Below are 22,499 nucleotides of genomic sequence, written 5' to 3' on the forward strand. Positions count from 1 at the left end.
CTGATGCCCAGGGGGGCTGGCGTGCCCTCAGTCCTTGACTCCTGCCATTCTCCTGGTCGCTGAGGACAAGCAAGGCCTGCTTGGAGTGCAGTGAGGGCTCCCCAGAGGTACCCCGATATTTACTTACATCTCAAAGAGCAGAGAAAGAATTTACAATGACAATTTTATGAAGTAAATGCTCTAAGAAAAAGGCAATCTCTTTCCCTTATTGCACCAGGGAAAATTAATTTTTTATTTTTTATTTGTATTTACCTTACAGGTATCTGATGTCCACAAAACAGTTCTCTCAGTAGTTGCTTTATTAACTCTGGGACCCTTGGGGCTTTCTACTTTCTGGTAGTGGGGGGGGGGGTCCCACACCACCAGCCCCTCTGTAGAAGGACCCTGCTGCCTCTTTCTTCAGGACAGTGGAGGTCCATCCACTCTGGGGAAATCCTTCATTTCTCATGGCCTCTAATAATGGAGACTCAGCTAAAGACAGAGAATTCCAAAGAGCTGATGACATGGAATTCATTTCTTTTAAGATTTGGAGGCACAGAACCAGTTTTTGGTCTGTCTTGACACCATGAATTTACCTGGATTATCTTTGCCTTAAAATATAAGTTAAAAAGTTTACAAGTGCACAGCAAGTGGACCTCCAGTCTCAGGGAGGTGTAGGATGTGGGTCAGGTGTCTTCATGGAGGTCAGGGGATCAGTGGGGTGACCTGAGGAGGATTTGAAGAAAGAAGTAGGATCATCCCTGCCCCGCTTCCTTCCTCAGAAGAGAAGGGCAAATGTTTCCTTTCCAGGATTTATAACCTGGGGTCACAGGATTAGACACCAGGATAGACAAACAAGGAGAGGTGGCTAAGGGATTGGACCCAGACCCTTCCGTGGGGACATCAAGCCTCTCCCCTCAGCAGCAACCTCTCTCCATCTGTCTCCATCTGTCCCCTCCTTTAGAGTCACCACCCTCCATCCTCTGCCATGCCCAGGTTCCCCAGCCCAGATCCCCTCCCCACAGCCTCCAGTGGAGGAAAGGAAGAGGCATTTCTGGACCCCAGTCTTTCCTTTTCTGCTAAGCTTTGTTGAGCCCACTGTGTGCTGGGCAGGAATTCCCTCAATTGCCCAGTGCTTCCTGAGGCCTCGCCTTTCTCTGTCTCCACAGTTCTGATGTTGTTCTGAGTAGGGACTCCACAGAGAAGGTATTTGCAGAGAGTGATACAGATTCCTGGGCTGAGTACAAATTGGAGTTGGCAGGTATCTCCCAGTCGTCTTAGTTCACCTCCCTCACTGTAAAATTGAGGTTTTGGAGACTTAGAGGAATTTTATGCCACTGAATAATATGTTGTAATATTATATACCTTATAAAGGCTTGACTTATTCAATCATTTGGAGCATTACCAAAGTAAACATTTGCTGAGTGGGGGATGAAATAAACACAGACAGTCTGAACTGTAAGATCTAGGTTAGAGGAGACTCCAGTGTGGACAGGGCAGATTGGGGAACAGGGACAGCAGGGAGGAGTGGGAGGACCTGGGGAGTGGCTGGAAGGAGCTGGGACTTAGGAAAATCAACAACGTGTCTGTATCAGGCCTCTCAGGATCCAGTCACAGTCATCAAAATCAATATTGAAATCAAAATTCAAGAATGACTGTGAACAGGAAGACACTTGAGGACTCCAGGACAGAGAGTGCTAGAACTCTAGCCTGACTGTGGCCTTCAGGCATTGTCCCTTGCAAAGCCATGTGGCTGTACCTGGCAGCCCTCGTGGGCCTGTACTACCTCCTGCGCTGGTACCGGGAGAGGCAGGTAGTGAGCCACGTCCGAGACAAGTATGTCTTCGTCACGGGCTGTGACTCGGGCTTCAGGAAACAGCTGGCCAGGCAGCTGGACCTGCGAGGCTTGAGGGTGCTGGCTGCGTGTCTGACGGCTGCGTGCCTGAGCATGCGGGAACACAGGCACCACCCCGCTTCCTGTTTGTGTCTCTTAGTTTCTTCGCTCTCTGTGCAAGGGAAACCTCTCTTCTGCTGACTGGGAAGATTCTCAAGATGTTTTGATTTTCAAAGCTTTGAGCTTTGGCGTCTCCAGAGCATAAGTCCTAGGGTGGCTGAGTCTGAGCCCAGGCTTAGTTGAGCCCAAGCTGTGTTTAGGGCCGACTGTCTGGAGGAGGTGTTGGGCCCTTGAGGCTTGCCGTGGCACCGTGTGAGCTGGGCCAGGCCGGATCCAGGCTGACAATCTCACCATGTGCACATTTTCCTGCTGGTTCCTTCACACTCGTCCCTCTTGAGGGCTTTCAGACCGTCCCCACTTGACTTAGGAGGACTCTGAGGCTTGGAGAGCTGAAGGGACTTTAGGTCAAACGCGAATGAGCGTTCCTGTTCTGTCTGTTATATTATGCTGCCTGCTGTCTTGGTGAAAAAGGAGACCATTGATTTCTTTTTGTGATTATGAATGTAAAACATGCTCATTGTAGAAAACATAGAAGAGGATAAAGGTAAAACAACATTTACCCTAATCCCACCCTCCAGAGTTAATTACTCTCTACATTATGGAACTTACGATCAGCATTTTCATCAAATTTTTTCCAAAACATAAATTCAATGTCTATATATGCCAGCATGGTGAGAGACCATACTTGATTTAAGCCATCCTATAGTGTCGTATGCTGAAGTTTGTTTCCCGCTTTTCCTGGCATAAATAACATCTCAGTAAAGAGTTCTGTAACGAAGGTTTGTTCACATTATCAGTAATGTTATTTAAGTAAGTTAAAATAATGGGATCAAAGAACATGCATTTCTTGAAGGCCGGAAAGGTTTCTGAGCAAGGGAGGGACTAATAATGCAGGACCTATTGTCTTTCCAATACTGCCAGGGTCAAACTCTGCCTCCCCCTCCCGCATCCACCCCACCAGACCCTCCTCACCCAAAACCCTGCGCCTGCTGACTTGAGGTCTGTGGGTCTGTACCTCCAGCTATTTCAAACCCTTTTTGTGTCTTTTTTTCCTGTCTCTTTCAGAGAGGTTTCCTGAAAGCTGAGTGGGCCAGGGACCTAGCGGGGTGGGGCGAGGGTGGCCTTTTGGGAGGGTAAAGGAGAGGGAGACAGTGCTGGGGCCAAGAGTGCAGTCTGCACTAGGGCATGGCATGAGGCCTCCTCCTCCCCTCCCAGAGCCTGCCCTGGGCATCCCTCCAGGCTAAGCTGTGGAATTCCCCAGCATAGAAGGAGACTGTGGCTCCCTGAGCAGACAGTGTCTTAGAATTGATGTGACCTGTTTCAAAGCTTGTCCCCTGAGGTCCAGTGCAGGCCTGTCCCCTAAATTACCCTAATTCTGGGATTTCAAGGATGTCTTCCCCAAACAAGGTGTGTAAAGTAATTATTCACATTTTTTTCTTTTTCTCATTTCCTTTTTTCTTTCTCTTCTCTAGTTTTCCCTCCTTTTCTGTCTCTTACGCATTCCGCTCTCCCTGCCTCTGTCTCTCTCCTATCAGATATTTGTAGAACACTACTTTATTCTCTTGACCTCTGTCCGTGTACTTAACAAAGGATATTGCCTACTGAGTGCCAGGCACCGATGAGCTAAAATGAGAAGGACCATCCCTGCCATCCAGTAGCTCAAAGTGTATGAAAGCCATGACAGCCTGCAGCCACCCTGTCCCCATTTCCTCTCCTGCACTCTTTTTCCTTATACTAAGTAGTACATTGTTGTTGACTCAATAAATAAACTCAATTGGAAGGTGAATTGGAACCCCAGCTGTGTTCTAACCCCTGGGCACAGCGCAGTGTTGCTCTCTTGCCCCTACTGTGCGCAGGGCTGTGGGACCTGGTAAATAACGCAGGTATCTTCATGCCCACGGCACCCAATGAGTGGCTGACCAAACAGAACTTCGTGAAGATCCTCAACGTGAACCTGTTGGGGGTGATCGAGGTGACCCTGAGCCTTATGCTCCTAGTAAGGAGGGCAAGGGGCTGTGTAGTCAGCATCTCCAGTGTCTTGGGCCAGATGACCCTTTGCGGTAGGGGCTATTGCATCTCCAAGTATGGCGCTGAGATCTTCTTGAACTCCCTCAGGTATTGGACTGGGACAGAGGCCCTTCCTCAGTCCTCCTGCTTCTGTGCTTCCAGGAAAACCTTTTTCAGAGGACCTTCCTTCCAAATCGCTCTCTCTTGCTTTGTGCCAGGCAATCATTTTTTATGTTCTGGGTGTTGGGATGGGACCCAGGCCTACAGAGTTTGATTCAACCTATCCCTACCCTGGAGGAGGGTCCACAGTCAGATCGTGTCTGAGGCAGAATCGGACCCAGGATAATGTGGCTGCAGAACCAATGTCCATAACCCCTATGGCATTCAGCTTCAGTGAGCCCTTAAGGTGGGGATAGCGCATTGGAGTCAATTCAACAGACACTTCTCGGCACCTCTGTGAGTGCACAATAAATGTGTCTGAGGACAACATTTGGTCCCTGACCTAAAATTCTGACAGCTGAAAGAGACAGATACAGAAATGTTGTGGCCATCTCTGATGATGCTTTCACTAAGTTAGCCACAGTGGCTGTGGTAGCCAGAGGAATGAGGGGAGGGATCTGGAGAGGGATCTGAGGTAAGGATTGAAGAACTGAACTGGGTAACCTGGCAACCTGAGAAATAGGGTGTGAAGGCTTCCTGGATGAGAGAATGAGGTCAGACAAGGCCCAGGGTGAGTAATGGTTGAGTGCCTATGCCGCAGGGTGCTCCAGGGTAAAGGACAAGGTCCAGGATGGCAGGAGGGATGCGGGGCAGGTGGGCATGGGTGGGCTCGCAGAAGGGTGTGGGCCCTGGACAGGCTGTAGACCTTCATGCTGTTGGCAGTGGAACCCCATGGAAGGGATTTAATCAGGGGAGCTACTTTGTCAAATCGGCATCTAGAGAACCCACTGACTGTAGGGCACAGGATGGCTCTGAATGTGGGGGAGCTGAGACTGCAGGCAGAGAGAGACTCCTTAGGGGACAGATGGCCTGGCAGTTGACTAGAGCAGAAGAGGGGAGAGAGAGGATTGAGGAGGGTGAAGGAAGTAAGATGGGCAAAGTCTGGACATGGATGGGATGTAAGGGGACACAGGAGGAGAGAGCACTTAAGTGGTGCCTGGTAGCAGAGTAGGTAGGATTTAGAGCTAATAAGCACATGCATGGAAAATATGTGAAACAATGTACAAATCTTACCCAGAGACTATGCTGTCATAATTTTTCTCCCCCTGGCCACTGCCCTTTGAAACTTCCCAAGCTTTCAAGTTTATGTCACCCCCGTCCTGTGTTGGTGTTGTATTGTTTTTGTTTGCTTGTTTGTTTGTTGTGTTTTGTCTCCCAAGACCTCTGAAGTCCTTGTCCCTCTGCCTGTCTGCCTTGCAGGAGGGAGCTCTCCCACTTTGGGGTGAAGGTAGCTGCGATCGAGCTTAGTTACTTCAAGACCAGCATGACCAGGAATGAGACATTTTCTCAGGGCTTCCAGGAAGCATGGGACGGGGCCAGCCCAGAGGTCAAGGAGATCTATCGGGAGAAGATCCTGGCATCCTGTGAGCTGTGGACTGTGGGGAGAGAAGCAAACCATTGTCTGGAAGCCTGGGTCCATCATTAGTGCCTCCTCAGGTCTCAGGTCCGTGCTCCAGGCTCTGATTCAACCACACAATGGGGACATTTGGCTCCATCCCATGGTCTCATGTGGTCAACTGGTAACCTAAGGGACAGATCCAGGCTTGTTAGACCTTGGGACCATGGTCTCATCTGAACCCCTCATCATGAGGAGGAAGCTGAAGTCAGAGAGGAAGGACACCCATGGACTCATGGCAAGCTGGCGTTACAGCAGCTGGTTTTCAGAGGCCTGAATTTCCAGTGTTTGTAGAGACCTCCAGTTTATGCAGTGCTCATATTCTCAGGAGTAGAATCAGAGAGGGCTTAGTGTGGAGAGTGTTCCTGGGGTAAGAGTTGGGACACACTCCAATGACATCCATGGATTCCATTTGGAGCATGATTTTGGGGGACCCAGGAATTTCATCTATTTAGATTTCTACTGTTTTTAGAAACATCCAATTTATGTTGTCTTGATATTCCAGGAATAGAGCTAGAGGTGGTTTAGTGTGGAGCACTTGCTCTTGGGGTACGGGTTGGGAACTCCATGGGGAATCTGGATAGATTAGATTTGGGGCATGTGTTTAGGGAGGCCCAAGAATTCTTTGAAATTTTCTTCCCAAATTAGAGCAGTGAATTGGAGAGGAGGAATGGGGAAGTATATAAGGGTCCTTTCTCATCCTGAACAGACATCAAAATAACATCTTTTGAAAAACTGCAAGTTGAATCTACCTTTTCTGACACACTGCATGGAACACACACTGACCTCCTGCCACCCTTGCACCTGATACTCACCTGGCTGGAACACCAAGCTCTTCTACCTCCCCATGAGCTACATGCCCTCCTTCCTGGTGGATGCCAGGATCTACTGGATGTACCCAAAGCCTGCCAAGGCCCTGTGAAGCTAACGCTGGGGTGCCTGGGGGTCTAGTTGGGGTGCTGTGGGAGGAGTGATGCTTCACGAGGAGGGAAATGGGGTGGGGGGAGAGAGATCTCCAGTCTCTAGGGTCATGTAGCTTGCCTTCCTCCTCACCTCTGCCCCAGGATTCTCCTGGGACTCTGAGGATATTAGGAGGAAAGAAAAGTTTTGCAGCAGAGGAACAGGGACCCAATAGCACACATCTGTGCGCTGTTCCTTGGGCAGCCTCTCAAGGTTCTGAGCCTCATGGTCACCCTGCCACCCTGAGGAATCCACACTTTTGGGAGGTTGTAAGCAGCTGAGAGAGGCTCTGCCCCACCTGAGCCTGCTCTGCCCCACCTGAGCCTGCTCTGCCTCTGTCCTCCTCTTCAGTTGTGCCTTGGCCCTGACCAGTCTCTCCCTCCCTTTGGATGGAAATGGCCTGGAGGAGGTGAAGGCCCCTCTCTACTGAAGATACATGTGGACAGAGTTGGGCATGTGGAAGGTGACCACTAGCCTGACCCATTAGCCTCAGGTGCCAACACAGCAGAGAGGCCTGTCATCTGAGAGTAGGTGGCATTCCCAGCCCCGGGAGGAAAAGCACTCTATGGGGTCCTGCAGCCCTCCCATCCCTCACTCCATGGCCTCCATTTTCTGATGTTGGGAGTTTGAGCTCAGGGGGAGCACTGCTTTGGCCAGCAGTAGGCAGAGAGGCCCATGAGATGGTGAGGGAGTCCCAGGCCCGTGTTGGGGCGGTTTCAAGTCATCCTTTTCCAGATCCAGAGACAACTCCTGGGTCTCACTTGTCTTCTCAAGAACTGGGATACTCCTGGGCCTGCTCTGACTTCCCCTAGCTACGACTTCCCTGTTCACTCACCCAGGAGGCAGAGTTGGGAGACGCCTCCCAGACCCAGTGTAGGAGGTATTGCGCCTTGGGGTAGGTATGAAGTAGGTGAAGTTTGCCTCCATCACTTCCTACCTCCATCCCACACAGGCTTTGAGTCTGCTCCCCAGAGGTGGGCCCACGATCTGACCTCCCACTCCTACCATTCTTGGTATTGAATGGCCAAGCTCTCTGGCCTTTCCCTAGGTGACACCTGCTTTATCTGATTCTGGAGCTGACCAACCTTGGTAGGTAGGGAGCATGGGGATTCACCCTTGTCCCTTCACTGGAGGCAACTTCGTGGCTCCATTTCTGTGTCAGACAGTGTAGACAGGAAAGGTGTGGGCAGTTGGTTCTGGGTTCCCTGGGATGAGCTGGTGCCCAGGCTCATCTTGAGGCATGGTGACTCTAGAGGTTTATCAAGAGAACCACCATAGACTCCAGCATCATTCTGTCCTTGCATCTTGTACAATCCAGGCCACGGTTCCCACTATCCACACCTCTGTCTCATCTCTTTACTTCCTTTTCTTTAGCAGCTTCCCTCCTACCTTTCTGTGAGTTCTTTGCCCCATTGCCTGGAATCTCTCCCTTCCCTCCAATTTTCCAGGTCTCTGGCCCCAGTCCTTTGCTCCTCCCATATGTCATCCCACTTCGCCCCAGATCCTTCCTGCAGCTGCCCAGGGAACTCATGACCCATCCTCATCACCTGGCTGGGACTCATCTCAGTGATGTTCATATCAGAACTCTCTCTTTTCCCACCTTCCCTCCTTATGCCCTAAGTGTCCCCCCTCCTGATTTCTCTTGCCATCTGTGGTTCTACCTGTTATTAGCCCCATACCTTAGAATCACTTTGACTCCTGACCTCACCTTGCTCTGTACATCCAATTAGCCACTGAGTCAGTTGACTTCATAGTCCCTTCCTTCCATTGTTACCACCCCCCTTCAGCCTACTCAGATCACTAAATCACCCAGTGTGTGCCTGGTCCTGGGAGTGGAAGGAAAATGCCCACTGGGGGCCCTGCCTTGTGGGAGCTGACGTGTCCTCAGTCCTTGACTCCCTCCATTTGCCTGGTCATGGGGTGAGGGCAAGAGCTGGGCTTGTTTGGCGTGCAATGGGGGCTCCACATTGGTGACCTGAGTATCACCTCCCAAGGGGCCCAGGCCCTGAGCCCCTTGGTCTTTCTGCTTCCTGGGAGTTGGAACCTCACATCACTAGCCTCCCTTATAGGAGGACCCTGCTGCCTCTGGCCTCAGGACAATGGAGGCACATCCATCCTGGGGAACCCTTTATTTTTCCTAATCTCTCCTGATGGAGACCCCCCTAATGGCAGAGAATTCCAAAGAGCTAATATCCTGGAACTCATTTCTCTTGAGATTTTGAGGGCACAAAACCAATTTTGTTCATTTTACATTAATGAATTTACCCTAATTTTTTCCCCTGAAAATAAAAATTAAGTTTATTTACACACTTGGACTCATGACAAATGATTTTGATCCCTGGGCCAGAGGTGGGGGATTTTTAGGGGAGCTCTCTGAGTCCTCCTTCTTCATTTGCCCTGCTCAGACCACCCAGGTGAGCCACCTTTCAGCGCCAACATCACCACTGGGGTCTTTCCCTTCCTGGCACCTTTGTCCATCAGGGCTAAGGGAGAGAGAGAGGCAGCCGTGGGATGTCTGAGGTGACAAGACTTCAGGTTGGACTTGAATTTCTTGCATCTAGGCTAATTGGTGTGGTGAGGTATCCACCTACAAAAATTACAGAGTGGCTCACCCAGGGGCCTTGCATCTTTCACCAGCAGTGGGAGGGAGGAGAGCTCTTCTTCCCAGCTGGTTCCAACAGACTGGGGCTCAAAGGACTGGCCTCTCCTGCTGTCTCCTGCGTCTGATCCCTATGGCGGCTCTCACGGACCTGTCCTTTATGTACCGCTGGTTCAAGAACTGCAATCTGGTCCGCAACCTCTCAGACAAGTATGTCTTCATCACGGGCTGTGACTCGGGCTTTGGGAACCTGCTAGCCAGGCAGCTGGTCGATCGGGGCATGCGGGTGCTGGCTGCATGCTTCACTGAGGAGGGGGCCCAGAAGCTTCAGCAGGATACCTCCTACCAGCTGCAGACCACTCTACTGGATGTCACCAAGACGGAGAGCATCCGGGCAGCGGCCCAGTGGGTGAGGGACCAAGTGGGCGAGCAAGGTGGGGCGAATTGCATTCTTTGGCTTCCTCAGTTTATCCTTCTTCTTCTCTCTTTCTCCCACAGGCCTCTGACAGTTTCAGGGACCCTGTTGTTCAGATGGGGTGGGAGAGGTGATGTAGAGAAAGGGGCTCGGGCTCTGGATCAGTGGGATTGGAAAGTGTTGCGTGGTTTGGTCTGTCCACATGAAGGGGTGATTTCCCAAGGAAGTTTTCTCTCCCAGGAACTCAGAGGGCTCTGGGGGAGGTTGCAATAGGAGGAGGGAGAGGGAAAATGTGTTCTGTGTGTCCAAACCTCTAAAGATGGAATTGCCTCTCTGGGACTTTGGTGGTCCTAACCATCAGCTCCTGTAGAAATGTGAGCACATTTCTTGTCGGGGTCAGGCTTGGGGGAGGCGGAAGGGAACATGGGGTTGGCCTCCCCAAGTGGAGGCATTTGCTGTCCCTGACTGTGTCAGGCTAGACGGCTAGAGAGAGAGAGATCTGTCTTCTTCCTCACTTCATGGTGGAAATTGGGCTGACCTCAGGGTAAGTGCCAACGTCAGAGTGGTTGCTCCTGTTGGGAAAGGAGGCTGTGGGCTGGGTCAGGACTGTGTGGGGACCTACCCAGGAAGCTTCCTGTGTGCAGGGTGTGGGCGCAGGAATGAAAGGAACAGGGTGGCTCTGTTGTAGAAGCAGCAGCCTGGAGGAAGTCCTGACTCCTAAGTGAACTAGTCTGGGGTCCGTGCACACGGGTTGGGGCAGGAGAGCCCCGGGGCCCGGGAGGGGTCAGGCAGTAACTCCTCGCTTTATTTTCCTCCTTAACATTTGCTACTATCCTATATACAATATATTTTACTAATTTTTCTTATTTATTTTCTGTTTCCCCTGCTAGGATAAAGTTTCCTTGGGGGGCCTGGCTGTTTGTCTCTTTTATTGACTGCATATCCTTAGTACCTAGAACAGGGTCTGGCATCGAGTAAGCTGTTCAAATAAATATTTGTTGAATGAACTAAGTAATGAATAATTTAGCAAGAGTGAGTCTCTTTTTTCAACAGGCTGCCTCGCACAGCGGCCCACATTCAGCCTTGAGCCACTTATGTTAATGAGTCAATGAGTATATTAGTTTCCTGTTGCTGCTGTAATAATTAACACAAATTTAGCGGTTTAAAACAACACAAATTTGTTATCTTTTAGTTCAGGAGGTCAGAAGTCCAAAATGGGTCTCCCTGAGCTAAAATCAAGGTGTCAACAGAGCTATGGTTCTTTCTGGGGGCTCCAGGGGAGAATCCATTTCATTGCCTCTTCCAGCTTCTAGAGGTCACCTGTGTTCCTTGGCATATGACCCTCTTCCTCCATCTTTAAGGCCAGCAGCGTTGGGCCGAGTCCCTATCATGCTGCCATCTCTCTGGTTCTCTGTCTTCTGCCTCCCTCTTTCACTTAGAAGGACTCTTGTGATTATATTGGGCTCAACATGCCAATCCAGAATAATCTCTCCATTTTGAGGTAGGTTGATTAGCAATTTGAATTCCATCTGCTGTCTTAATTCCTCTTTCCCATGTAATCCACCATATTCACAGGTTCCAGGGAATAGTGTGGGAACACTTTTGGTGGCCATTATTCTGCCTACCCCATTGGGCAACATCCTTGGTCTAAGAAGCCCTGGGAAATGGGGGGAGGGTTCTTACATGCTTTCTTGTTGTCCCTGAGAGTCTCTGGACATGGCAGGTTGGCACAGCCCTGAAGCTGTTCACATGCTCTGACAGTTCTCTAGCTGCTTTTTGCAGAAAAAAATTAAGATTGTCCTGGTTTGCCAGCAGGCAGAGCTGTTTACCAGGGATGGTCAGAGGAAGTGGCATTGTGTGTCCCTTGCCCACAGGCAGAGACCACTTGGGTTTTATAGTCTTTGGATCTCAGGAGCCTCATTTCCTCTTCTGTAAGACATGAGAGTCCCCTCTAACTGGGAAGGTTCTGAGTCCTGCCAGCCAGTTGATCTCCTGGGGTCTCTCTAATTGGAGGAAGGCAGGAAGATGGGGTGAGGCATGGTTTGTGTGTGGACCCCAGGCCTAGGGGGAGGGTTGGACCATGAGTGGTATCTACATCTAGACCTGCCCTCAGGAGTGAGTGTCCAGAGGAGTATCTTGAGGCTGCAGAGGTCAAGGTGGGGTGGTGGGATGGGGGGAAGGGAAGAGAAGGGAAGGAGCCAGGGCAGTGAGGATCATGGAATCCCTGAATAGAAGAGCTGGAAGGCATCCTTGGGGATCATTTAGAGACTTTTCCAATGTATTGTTAGCACCAAACATCCTCCTCCAAGTGGAATTTTATTTGGAAGTTCAATATGTAACACAAATGCAAGTCAAACTTCTGCATCTCCCTCAGCAGGTTCTGGAGTTCGGCTTGGAAAGCTCTCAGGATTGCAAACCACAGGCTGGAAACAGCTGTTCTAGTCCAGTCAATGAAGAACTTGAGGCCCAGAGAGGGGAAGTAACTTGTTCGAGGCTGGAGGTCAAAGCAGGACTAGAACTTGAGGCTCTTCAAGCGTGGGCCCCTGCAGAGCTGAATGACAGTACTTAGCATTATTCCTCTCCATTTATAACAACTCAAATGAAATATCTCAAAGAGAGCCCTTATCACATTTTTCCATAATTAATTTATTTAAATGTGTTATATATTTATTTATAAATATTATTTATTTCCTCTCTGGTTTGTGAGCTCCTTGAGGGATAAGAGCCTGTCTTGTTCATTTTATGTCTCTAGCACCTTCCTATGTAACTGACAGAGGACAGATGCATGAATAAATGAATGAGTGGATGAACACGTGAATGGATGGATGAATGAATGGCCTGATTTTGGTAATGTGTGAAATGGAGTTGGCTTCTTACACTTAAGTAAATCAAGAGAGGGAAGCATGATGTGGGAGGACTTCAAACATTAATTCGTTGGTATGAAAATGATCTCTCTCTTTGCAGAGCTAATAGCTTATGTCCTGTTAGCTAAAGCCTGGATTGTAGCTGGCACAGGACCCCAGCCAGCTGGCAGACTGTATGAATCAGGAGAAGTGCCCTTGTAGGGAAAACTAACTGGTGAAAGGCACATCTTCCTTCGGGCTATCTTAGCTCCCCACTCCACGGCCCCAGCCGGGCTGTCTTGGCCCTTGTGCACCTGCTCAACCATCCTCGGCAGCCCCAAGCTGCTGGGTAGTGGACCTGGTGCTTTTCCAGAAAGGCTGCTGATGTCTGTATGGTTCTCTCTCCCTCCATCACATCCTCAGGCCTCTGGGCCCTGGTGAACAACGCTGGTGTGGGCCTGCCCAGTGGCCCCAATGAATGGCTGACCAAAGAGGACTTTGTGAAAGTGATCAATGTGAACCTGGTGGGACTGATCGAAGTGACCCTCCACATGCTGCCCATGGTCAAGAAAGCCCGGGGCAGGGTCGTCAACATGTCCAGCTCTGGTGGTATTGTGGCTATGATCGGTGGCGGCTACTGCGTCTCCAAGTTTGGTGTCGAGGCCTTCTCTGACAGCATCAGGTGACTGCGCTGGTGCCAACCACTCTGGGTGGGAGTCCTGGGGGTTTCACCTCATGAACAGAGGGCTGGGAGGACAGCATGTGGGCAGAGGAGTTCTGGAGGAAACTAAAACAGTAGCAGGAGGAGGGCTAGTCCCCAGGGGGCCTTTCACAAGGACCAGGAGAAGAAGGGATGAGGAGCAGAGGTGGGATGGTGATAGGAGGCTATCTCCCTGCCTTCCCTTGAGTTGTCTCAGAGTAAGTGAAACCCTGTTTGGGCCTGTGGGAGTAGGAGGGAGAGTCCCCCAAACAGAGAAGTCTGGGGGCAAATTTGGCCATGGCAGACCCTCAGGGGAGGATGCAGGCCTCGCATAGACATCCTCACTCCCTTCCTTATGTGGGTGCTATGTGTGGGGCTGAATGGGAGGGACCTGGTGGGAGGCAAGGTTTTGGTCTAGATTCTCTGTTGACTTCCTCCTCGCTGGGTTTGCCTAATGCGAATTGTCTGGAGACAGCTTTGGGAAGGGATGAGGCCCTAAGACAGAGCTTACTTGCATGAAGGCAATGCCTGGCCTGGTGCAGGTGCTGGGGGGGCTCCAGGTTCCTGGGTGATAAGCCCCTCTAGAGGTGTCAGAGGTGACTCTCCCTGATGATCCTCTGTCATCTTGGTGTCCCAGACTGAGTCCAACTCTTCTTTCCCAGGCGTGAGCTCCGCTACTTTGGGGTGAAAGTCAGCATCATCGAGCCAGGGAACTATCGGACGTCCATTCTGGGCAAGGAGGGCATAGAGTTGCGCATGCGAAAGCTGTGGGAGCGGCTACCTCAGGAGACCCGGGACAGCTATGGAGAGGAGTACTTCCGTGTCTGTGAGTTACCTGAGAGGGAGAGGGGTCTCCGAGAGGGTCAGGGAGATCTTAGGGGTCACTGACTTGCTTTTATTTTACAGATGATGGGATGGAGGCTCAGAAGGGTTAAGGCCACACAGCTAGTGGCAGAGCTGGGATTTGAGAGTAGAGACCAAGTGGGCATCTGCTGGGAATGGCAGAACCATAGCTGCCAAGGAGATGGGAGTGCTGGGAGAGGTGCTGCCCGGGAATGCTGCCAACTCCTGGCACGTGCCCCCCAACACATTATTATGTGGGTGAATCAGGTGAAAATGCACTGACATGAGTACAGAGAAGTTACTGAGAGCACAGCTGCTTGAGCGAGACGGCTGGGTTTCACTCCTGGCTTGCCACTTGTCAGCTAGGAGACTTTGGGCATGTTAGCTGGTCGCCCTCTGCTTCAGTTTTCTTCTCTGTAAAATGGAGCTAATGATAGTGCCTACCTCGCAGGACTGCTATGAGGATTAATATCTGTGAAGTGTCTCATGCACACTAAGTGCTTGTTAAATCAATATAGAGGCAAAGGAGCACGTATTTAAAAGGAAGGGGCTCTGGGCTGCTCTCTTTCTCCCTGAGCTAAGGGTCTCTATGAACTTCAGGTGTCTTTGGAGGGTGGAGGAGGGACATCTCAGCCGTTGACTATACTGCCTGAAAACTTGGTGCAGTTCTTCCAGATTTTTTCTTCTCTTTTACTTGGCCTCCATGAGCCTCTCTGAGATGCAATTTACTGTTGTGGGTAGGCTCTTAGACTCTGGCACTAAGCTGCCTGAGCACAAATTTCAGCCTCCCTGCTTGCCTTGGGCAAGTTACTCAGTTTTCTCATCTGTACTGAGTTATGAGAATTAAATGAGTTAATATACATAAAGTGCTTAGACTATTAGCTGGTCCCTGGTAAGAACAATTTGATTTAAAAGTTTGTTGTTTTTAGCTTTTCTTAGACTGAGTATGGCTTCCTTTTTTCCATGGTACTGGTCCCTACAAGCTATAAGTTCTTGCATGGCAAAGGGAGATTCTTAGGTAGTAATTATCCCAAATCAAAAGTGATGAATTTTTTAAATTTACACAGAAACTCTGGATGGGCTAAATGTAATCATTCAGATCAAATCCATGGCAGGGGATGGTTAACTGTCTGGGGGTCGGGGTGTAGGGGGCATGGTTCTTTCAGTGACATGCTCTCTTGGACATCATACATCAACGGAGGCAAAAGCCAAGACACCAAAACCATGACAGCCACTTATTCACTTAATACACGTTTTATTGGGAGCCTGCCACATGCCAGGCACTGTGTGGGGCTGGGGGGTGAGAGGGGACCAAGCAGCCAGGTGTACAGCTCGCTGCATGTAGCTTAAGGCCCAGTAGGGCAGACAGATCTTAATAAAAACACACACATTTAATGGCGAATGTGGATAAGTACCATGGAGAGAAGCACAGGGCTATGAAAAAAGAATGAGGTTGGGAGTGGGTCCCCAGTTCACTTACCGCGTGGGGAAGGGCTTCTCTGAGTTGACTTCGAGGAAGAATGAGTTAGACATTGCTGGAAAGTGGAAAGAGGGGCTAGTCAGGGAAGTTTTTCCAGGAAGGCTCTGAGGCAGGCAACTTTTAGAGGAACTTTAAGGATACCAGAGGGTGGGGAGCAGGGTCGGGGAGCAGAAAGGGCACAGGATAAAGCACACTGAGGATTAAGAATGCGATCTGATTTGTGATTAGGAAAGACTGCTCTGGTTGCTGTGGTATTCCAGGTTAGACACGTCGGTGGTTTGGACTAGAGAGAAGGTGGAGGAGATGGAAAGAAGTTGATAGATGCCAGGTGTATGTTAGATGTGCTGGTGCTGGGAGACAGAAGAAGCCATCAGGGATGAGTGCTAGGTTTAGTTCAAGAAACCTGGTGGATAAAGGTATCATTCTTTCCTTGATTTAGGAAAGAGTCAGGGGGAAATATTCAGAGAAGTATTCCTTAGTGAAAGTAATCTTTTAGTTCTGGACATATTAGAATTCTGTGAGGAGAAAAAAGTTCTAAGGATTTACGTCAGTTGGGACTGTCTCAGTTACAAGCGACAGAAAATCCAACCCAAATTATTTAAGCAGAAAAGGAATTTCTTGACACTCATTAATAAAAAATTGAGGGATATGGGCTTCAGGTACAGCCTGATCCAGTCAACAAATGATGTCATTAGGACTTAGTTTCCCCCTATTTTTTGACTCTGCTTCTTCTTCTTCTTCCTCTTTTTCTTTTTTTTTTAAGTCTTTAGACCAATTTAAAGACTTTGGCTTTTTTTTTTTTTTTTTGATGAGGAAGATTTGCCCTGAGCTAACATCTGCTGCCAATCTTCCTCCTTTTGTATGTGAGCTGCCACCACAGCGTGGCCACTAACAGACGAGTGGTGTAGGAACTGAACCTGGGCTGCTGAAGTGGAACACGCTGAACTTAACCACTAGGCCACAGGGGCAGGCCCTTGGCTCTGCTTCTTTTGTCTTGGCTCCAGTCTCACAAGCTCTCTCCCCCGTGGAGGTCACATGGCTTCAGTATCTCCTCATTTCCTCCCAGGGATAGTCCTTTCCAGTAGCTCCCCAAAAAGGCCTAAGATTCAATCTGACTTAGTGGGCCTATGACAGCAGAATCAGAAGGAACTTCAGGATGCACCCAACCCTCAGCTCATCACTGTGCCCAAGAGAATGTGAAGATCTGTTGGCTCAGGCTGGGTCATGAGCTGTGCCCAGACCAAAGGTCTCAGAGTGGGAGAGGCGTGGATGCCCAGAGAGAAACCTATAACTATTGCTCTAACCAAGGGACTGGATGTTGAGGAGGGGGAATAATATATATCCTCTGTGAGATCCCCCTAAAACTCTTCCTTAGCAAAGAGTGATCCAAGTTATTTATGGGGCCACTGTGAGGCTGGAGTGGAACACAGTTCAGCCAGTGTCTGGAAGCCTCACAAGGCATTTTCTGAGTAAAATAGCTCGATACAGGCAGACTTTGTAGAGTCTTCAGTGCGGTCTATAAAAGAATATGTAGAAAGGCAAATTACCTCTGAAAACCACATGTTGCAAAGCTGATATCGTTCTTCTGAAGAATAGTGAGGACTGGGTTTATAAAATACCATCAGCTGATTCCTCTGTCATCCACCTCATGATTTCAGAGGAAAATTTTAAGGCAAGCATTTGACTACTTTTAGATAAAAATTTTTCAGAGTGAATATACTCTAATTTTCACTTCTGTTTAACTAGTGTTTATAGGGATGCAGAAATGAGTCAAAATCTCTGGGAACCTAGCAGGGCAGATCTGAAAGCACATACCACACCACACAGAGAATTGTGCAACAATGGGCAAGTGTACAAAACAAAGCAACAATACAGAGACTTAATTCTGCTGCCACAAAAGCCTTCCCACAAAAGTCCCCACAAAATAGAGGGGACTATTGATGCCTTGGTGAGTTTTGAAGAGTGAATAGGAGTTCACCAATAGGGAAAAAGATGGCAGATGTTTCCCACAGAGGGAGGGGCATGAGCAGCATTTTGGGGACCTGACATAGCACAGTGTGCTTTTGATGACAGTAAGGAGTCAGGGTTTAGATTACAGCAGTTCCTCTAACCGGGTTACACAACGCTCGAAACTTCAGTCTTCATTATAAAGTATAATTCCTCTCTCATGGCTTGTTAGGAGGGTTAAATAAGAATGTAAAGTACTCAGATCAGCCATAAAATAAGAGTTCAACAAACCTAAGCCATCATTGTTGTTACTGGTGTGGCCTGAGTGAAGTGTGAGGGGCAGTGGTGGGAGATGAGGCTGGGAGAGGTTAGGAGTCAGATCACAAAAGGCTTTATGGCTCCACTAAGGAGTGTGACTCTTATCTTGAAGGCATTGGAGAGCCTTTTAAATGGCTCTGAAATGACCTGATCAGATTTGTGTGCTGTGGGAAGGATGAGGGTGGAAACAAGAGACCGGCTGGGAGGCAATGGCAGAAACTCAGTGAAGGAACAGGCAAAGGAATGGTGGTCGCGGGAAGTGTGTGTGCGTGTGTGTCGTAGGGTAGTGTTTTGGTGGGCTGGTGCTGTGGAGACACACTGAAGAAATATTTCAGAGTGAGCGTACAGCACCACTGGGCACAAACTCCACCAAGTTATTGGGGCCAACCAAACAGGCCCCTGGCTTGTGAACCCCAGGGCCAGGCCAGGTATCTTGGAGTGATTTTTAACTACACCCAAAATAGAACCATGTTGGAAATGGCTAATTAATCGCAGCCTGACATGGGCACATTCCCAAAGCAGCAGCACATGGAATCAATGGGATAGCCACGTGAACAGAGCAGCGTTCTTGTCCTAATAAGCCTGGAGTTGAGCCACAGCCTGGCTTGGTTAGCATGGCTTAGGGGCAGCAAGCCACCAGCTAAGTTTCTTTCTTTGTCTCAACCCTGTGGGGAGGCCACCAAAAATTCCCCGTTTGTCCCCTTTCTTCCTGGGGAATGACTAGATCAGAAGCCAAGGACCTGTCCCTGGCAAAAGAGAAGGAGACAGAAACTGAACGATTGGTCCTGCTTTGTAGACTTTACCTTGCTTAATTCTCACAATAACCCAAATGTTTCCTAGTTGCCTGAATCCAAAGCTTATGTTCTTCTTCACTGTCTAGGAGAGTGACAAGTGTTAAATAGGAACCTCTGTCTCCCTTCCCACTCCGTGTCTAGCAGGGTGCCCAGCACAAAATAGGAACTCCATAAATATTTGAAAGAACAATGAGAGAATGTGCCCTATGCTACTTGCATGTCGCAGGTAGCTTCTTCCACCCTACTGCCTATGCGAGTCCTCCCCAATTTTCAGAGCCTAGTTCCAAAGCCATCTGTCATATCAGCTTGCCCGGCCCCCAACAGCCCACACAGCTTTCCCTGGCTCTGAGGGAGCACACGTAGCCCTGAGCATCTTAAACGAGTCCTTTGACACTCACTCCTCTGCCTGGGACCTGCTGGTGGTGGACTCTGTGTTAGGCCCAAGGATGGAGGACAGAGTGTTGGCTTCCTAAGACATTATGGCTGTATAGACAGTCTGGCTTTTTAAGATAGTGCGGCTCTTTTTGGGACCCCAAAATGTAGTGTGCCTTCTTCACTGCTGGAGTTTTTTCTCTTGGAAACAGAAAGGGAGTTCCTCGGAGATGAGGGTGAAGGGTCCTTGAACGACAACCCTCATCAACCACCACCAGGGTCCTGCGCAGAGCGAGTGAGTTCCCTGCCTTCCTGGGCCATCCTCAAAGTCGGCCAGTTTTTGCTCCCTCTTTGTTTTCAAGTTTTAATTCCTTGTTGCAAAGTCTGACTCTCAGGCACCACTGCTTCTGGAGTTTTTGGGGCTCTCAGTGGAGTATGAGTCCCATTGAGGGGACCCTGCCCCAGAGTCCTGGGGCGAGGGTACAGATCAGGACCCCATAAGTGTATCATGTGGCTTGCCTCTTATTTGTGTTGTGAGATTTGTCAGACTTTGACCACTTGGGTGCCTTGTACCCATCTTCACACCCGTGTGCACAGTGCTAACAGAAGACCCGTCACATTGTTTAGAGCCTTACAAGGTGCCTATCTGTGCCTTAGATCATTTGAGCCCCACGATGGCCTTTTGATCAAAGTAAGGGCGGCATTACTATTTTTTAATAAAGATTTTTTCCTGTGTGCTTTTGTAGAAAATTTGGGAACTCTAGGATGTACATAGGAGAAAAGAAAACCTCCGGTGACTAGGAATCCCACCAGCCAGTCAATATTTTCACCTATTTCCTTCCAGTTTTTCTAATGTGCTTGTTTTCTTCCTGTCCTCCTCCACTGTTTACCCTGCTATAATTCGTCTTTATTATTCTCTAGGGCAGGTATCATTATCCCCATTTTACAGGTGATGACAATTTAAGCTCAACGTCCGTCACACAGCTAACAAGTGGCAGAACTGGGCACAGTTCTTGTTGCTAGTCGAATGCAATAGTAGGAACTCAATACACAACTGTCGAATTCAGAAAGAGAAATAAGATTATTTACAGGGTGTTTGTGTAAAGAACAACCCGGAGGGTGTGGTAGATCTGCCTGAAATGTTAGATCAGCGATCTGATGGACAGAGAACTTGGAATTCAGAAGAAACCATCTTAAATGGAATTCATGAAGAATAACAGAAGCTTTGATTTTTTTTTCCTGCCTATACCCTCAAACAGATACTGACAAGTTAAAAAACATGATGCAGTTGGCAGAGCCAAGGATCGGAGAGGTTACCAACAGCATGGAGCACGCCATTGTTTCCCGGAGCCCCCGCATCCGCTACAACCCTGGCCTGGATGCCAAACTTCTCTACGTCCCCTTGGCTAAGTTGCCCACCCCTGTGACAGATTTCATCCTGGGCTGGTACCTTCCAAGGCCTGCAGACAGTGTCTGAGCTGGGGAAGCCCAAGGGGTGGTCAATGGAATGTAGTGGAGAGGGGTGGGAGAAGGGACTGTGGGGTCACAAGAGGTGGTATCAGATGTTCTGGGGGACACTTTGCTTGGCTGACACCCACTGCTGGGAATGTATGGGTAACTTCTAACAGAGGATGAGTGCCTCTTCCCACTCACTGGGTCCCCACAGAAGCCTGAGGTGGCCTTTGCACCTTCAAAGACTTGCAGCATGGCCCCAAGAACAAATGTCACCCAGTCAGCATATGGCTTTTTCTGGACCTGGAAAAATCAAGGAGAGGAAAACCAGTTCCTGCTGAAGCCTGAGCCTCCCTCAGTTATCGCCGCCGCTGGGAAATATTGTGGGATGATCTAGCCCGCAGGACAGTCTCAACCACTGTCCTGTTGGGTCTCTAAATATGCAATAACCTCATTCATATAACCCTTTATTTGAAGTACTTAGTAGGGGAGACAGGGAGTGCAAAATTACATCAGGCAAAAGTTTATAATATTTTCTCTCTCTTTAGATTTCTCTGTCCTAGGTAATTGGGATCCACGTGAAATAATAATCATTTATTTAATCACCATTGATTAATTCTTCAAATATTTATTCAGTGCCTACTACATACCAGGCATTGTGTAGGTGCTGGAAGGATATAAAGATAATTAAATCATGGTCTTGAGTTTTTATTGTTTATTTTGTGTTTTTGTTTTTTAGCACAATATCTAGTAGCAGAGATAGGACAGACAGTGATACAAGAAACACAAATCAGAAAATTACATTTTTAGAGCTGTGAAGAACCCTAGAGCTCATCTAGTTCAGTAGTTTCCAAACTTGGCTGTACATCATAATCACCTGGTTAATTAAAAATACAGATTCCCAGGCCCCAATGTTAGAAAATCTGATTCAGTAGGCTTGGGATGGGGCCCAGAAATCTGTGTCTATAACAAGGACCTAGATGATTCTGATGTACTTGGGCACTTGGGAGCCACTGATAGTTCCATAGAAGTAACTGATGCTCAGAGGAGGAAGTGACCTACCCAAGGCCCCCCAGCTTGGTGGCCAAGACAGAACTGAGGAGGAAGTGACCTACCCAAGGCCCCCCAGCTTGGTGGCCAAGACAGAACTCAGGTGTTCAGATTCCCAGACTAGGGTGTTAGTTATAGGAGAATAAATTTCTGGAATTAGTAAACACTGTCAAATAAGTCATTGAACTAAATTAAAAAAAAAAAAAAAAGCCTTGGGCTGGCCTGATGGCGTAGCGGTTAAGTTCACGTGTTCCACTTCAGCAGCCTGGGATTCTCTGGTTCAGATCCTGAGCACGGACCTACTCATCACTCATCAAACCATGATGAGGCAGCATCCCGTATAGAAGAGCTACAACTCTACAACTATGAGCACAACTATGTACTGGGGCTTCGGGGAGAAAAAAAAAAAGAGGCAGATTGGCAACAGATGTTAACGCAGGGCCAATCTTCCTCAAAAAAAAAAAAAAGCCTTAAACTTCTAAGTCATGTGAACTTCTATTGAAAAGAGTTTTTTTATCGTGAGGAATGGTCATGTAATAAAGGTCAAATGTGAATTTTTTAATTAAAATATCTTGAATTTGTGTTTCTTCAACATCTGGCTGAACTTGAAAATAATAAAATGGAACTAATTACATCTGCAACAGACCCCTTTTCCAACTAAGGTAATGTTCACAAATTCCAGGAATTAGGACGTGGACATATCTTTTGGGGGGCCTCCATGGAACCAACCCACTAAGTCTGTTATTTGCAGCACTTCTATTCCAGGCACCAAATTCTATACCAGATGGGATGCATTGAGCAGCAAGTAATGGGAAGGCCAACTCACATTGACTTAAACAACAAAGAAAGAATTAGGGCAGGACCCCATAGCTGAATGATGGCACCAAGGATGCAGGTTCTTTCTACTCCTTTGCTCTGCCGGCCACAGGTTTGGCTTTATCCTAAATCCAACTATCTTTATTGTTGTGGTATGGCTGCCAGTGGCAATGGGAACTCTGTGCTTCCTCATTCGCAATTTATAGGAGAAGAAAGAGCCTGTCTTCCATGGCACTAAAGATTAAGGAAGTTCCTTTCCCAGAGCCCTCACCAAGGCTCTCTTTGAATCTCATTGACCCACATTGGCTTAGGTTTGTCCACCCTGAACCAATCACTGCCAAGGAGGTAAATTACC

The 22,499-nt window shown here is 48.6% G+C and overlaps 2 protein-coding genes across 2 annotated transcripts; both read left to right on the forward strand.

Moving 5' to 3' along the window:
• Positions 1-1,692: 1,692 nt before the first annotated feature.
• On the forward strand, positions 1,693-6,493 carry LOC131415630 (retinol dehydrogenase 16-like). The gene is made up of 5 exons (XM_058557457.1): positions 1,693-1,962; positions 3,225-3,250; positions 3,715-4,048; positions 5,360-5,523; positions 6,281-6,493. Exons 1-5 carry the CDS (start codon positions 1,727-1,729, stop codon positions 6,361-6,363), a joined length of 843 nt encoding a protein of 280 aa, XP_058413440.1. The 5' UTR covers positions 1,693-1,726; the 3' UTR covers positions 6,364-6,493.
• A 2,728-nt stretch (positions 6,494-9,221) lies between these two features.
• Positions 9,222-21,362, forward strand: SDR9C7 (short chain dehydrogenase/reductase family 9C member 7). The gene is made up of 4 exons (XM_058557458.1): positions 9,222-9,548; positions 12,796-13,054; positions 13,735-13,898; positions 20,086-21,362. The coding sequence occupies exons 1-4, from the start codon at positions 9,248-9,250 to the stop codon at positions 20,301-20,303; spliced, it is 942 nt and encodes a 313-aa protein (XP_058413441.1). The 5' UTR covers positions 9,222-9,247; the 3' UTR covers positions 20,304-21,362.
• Positions 21,363-22,499: the final 1,137 nt, after the last annotated feature.

This window comes from Diceros bicornis, chromosome 17, assembly GCF_020826845.1.
Source record: "Diceros bicornis minor isolate mBicDic1 chromosome 17, mDicBic1.mat.cur, whole genome shotgun sequence".
Taxonomy (NCBI): Eukaryota; Metazoa; Chordata; class Mammalia; order Perissodactyla; family Rhinocerotidae; genus Diceros; species Diceros bicornis.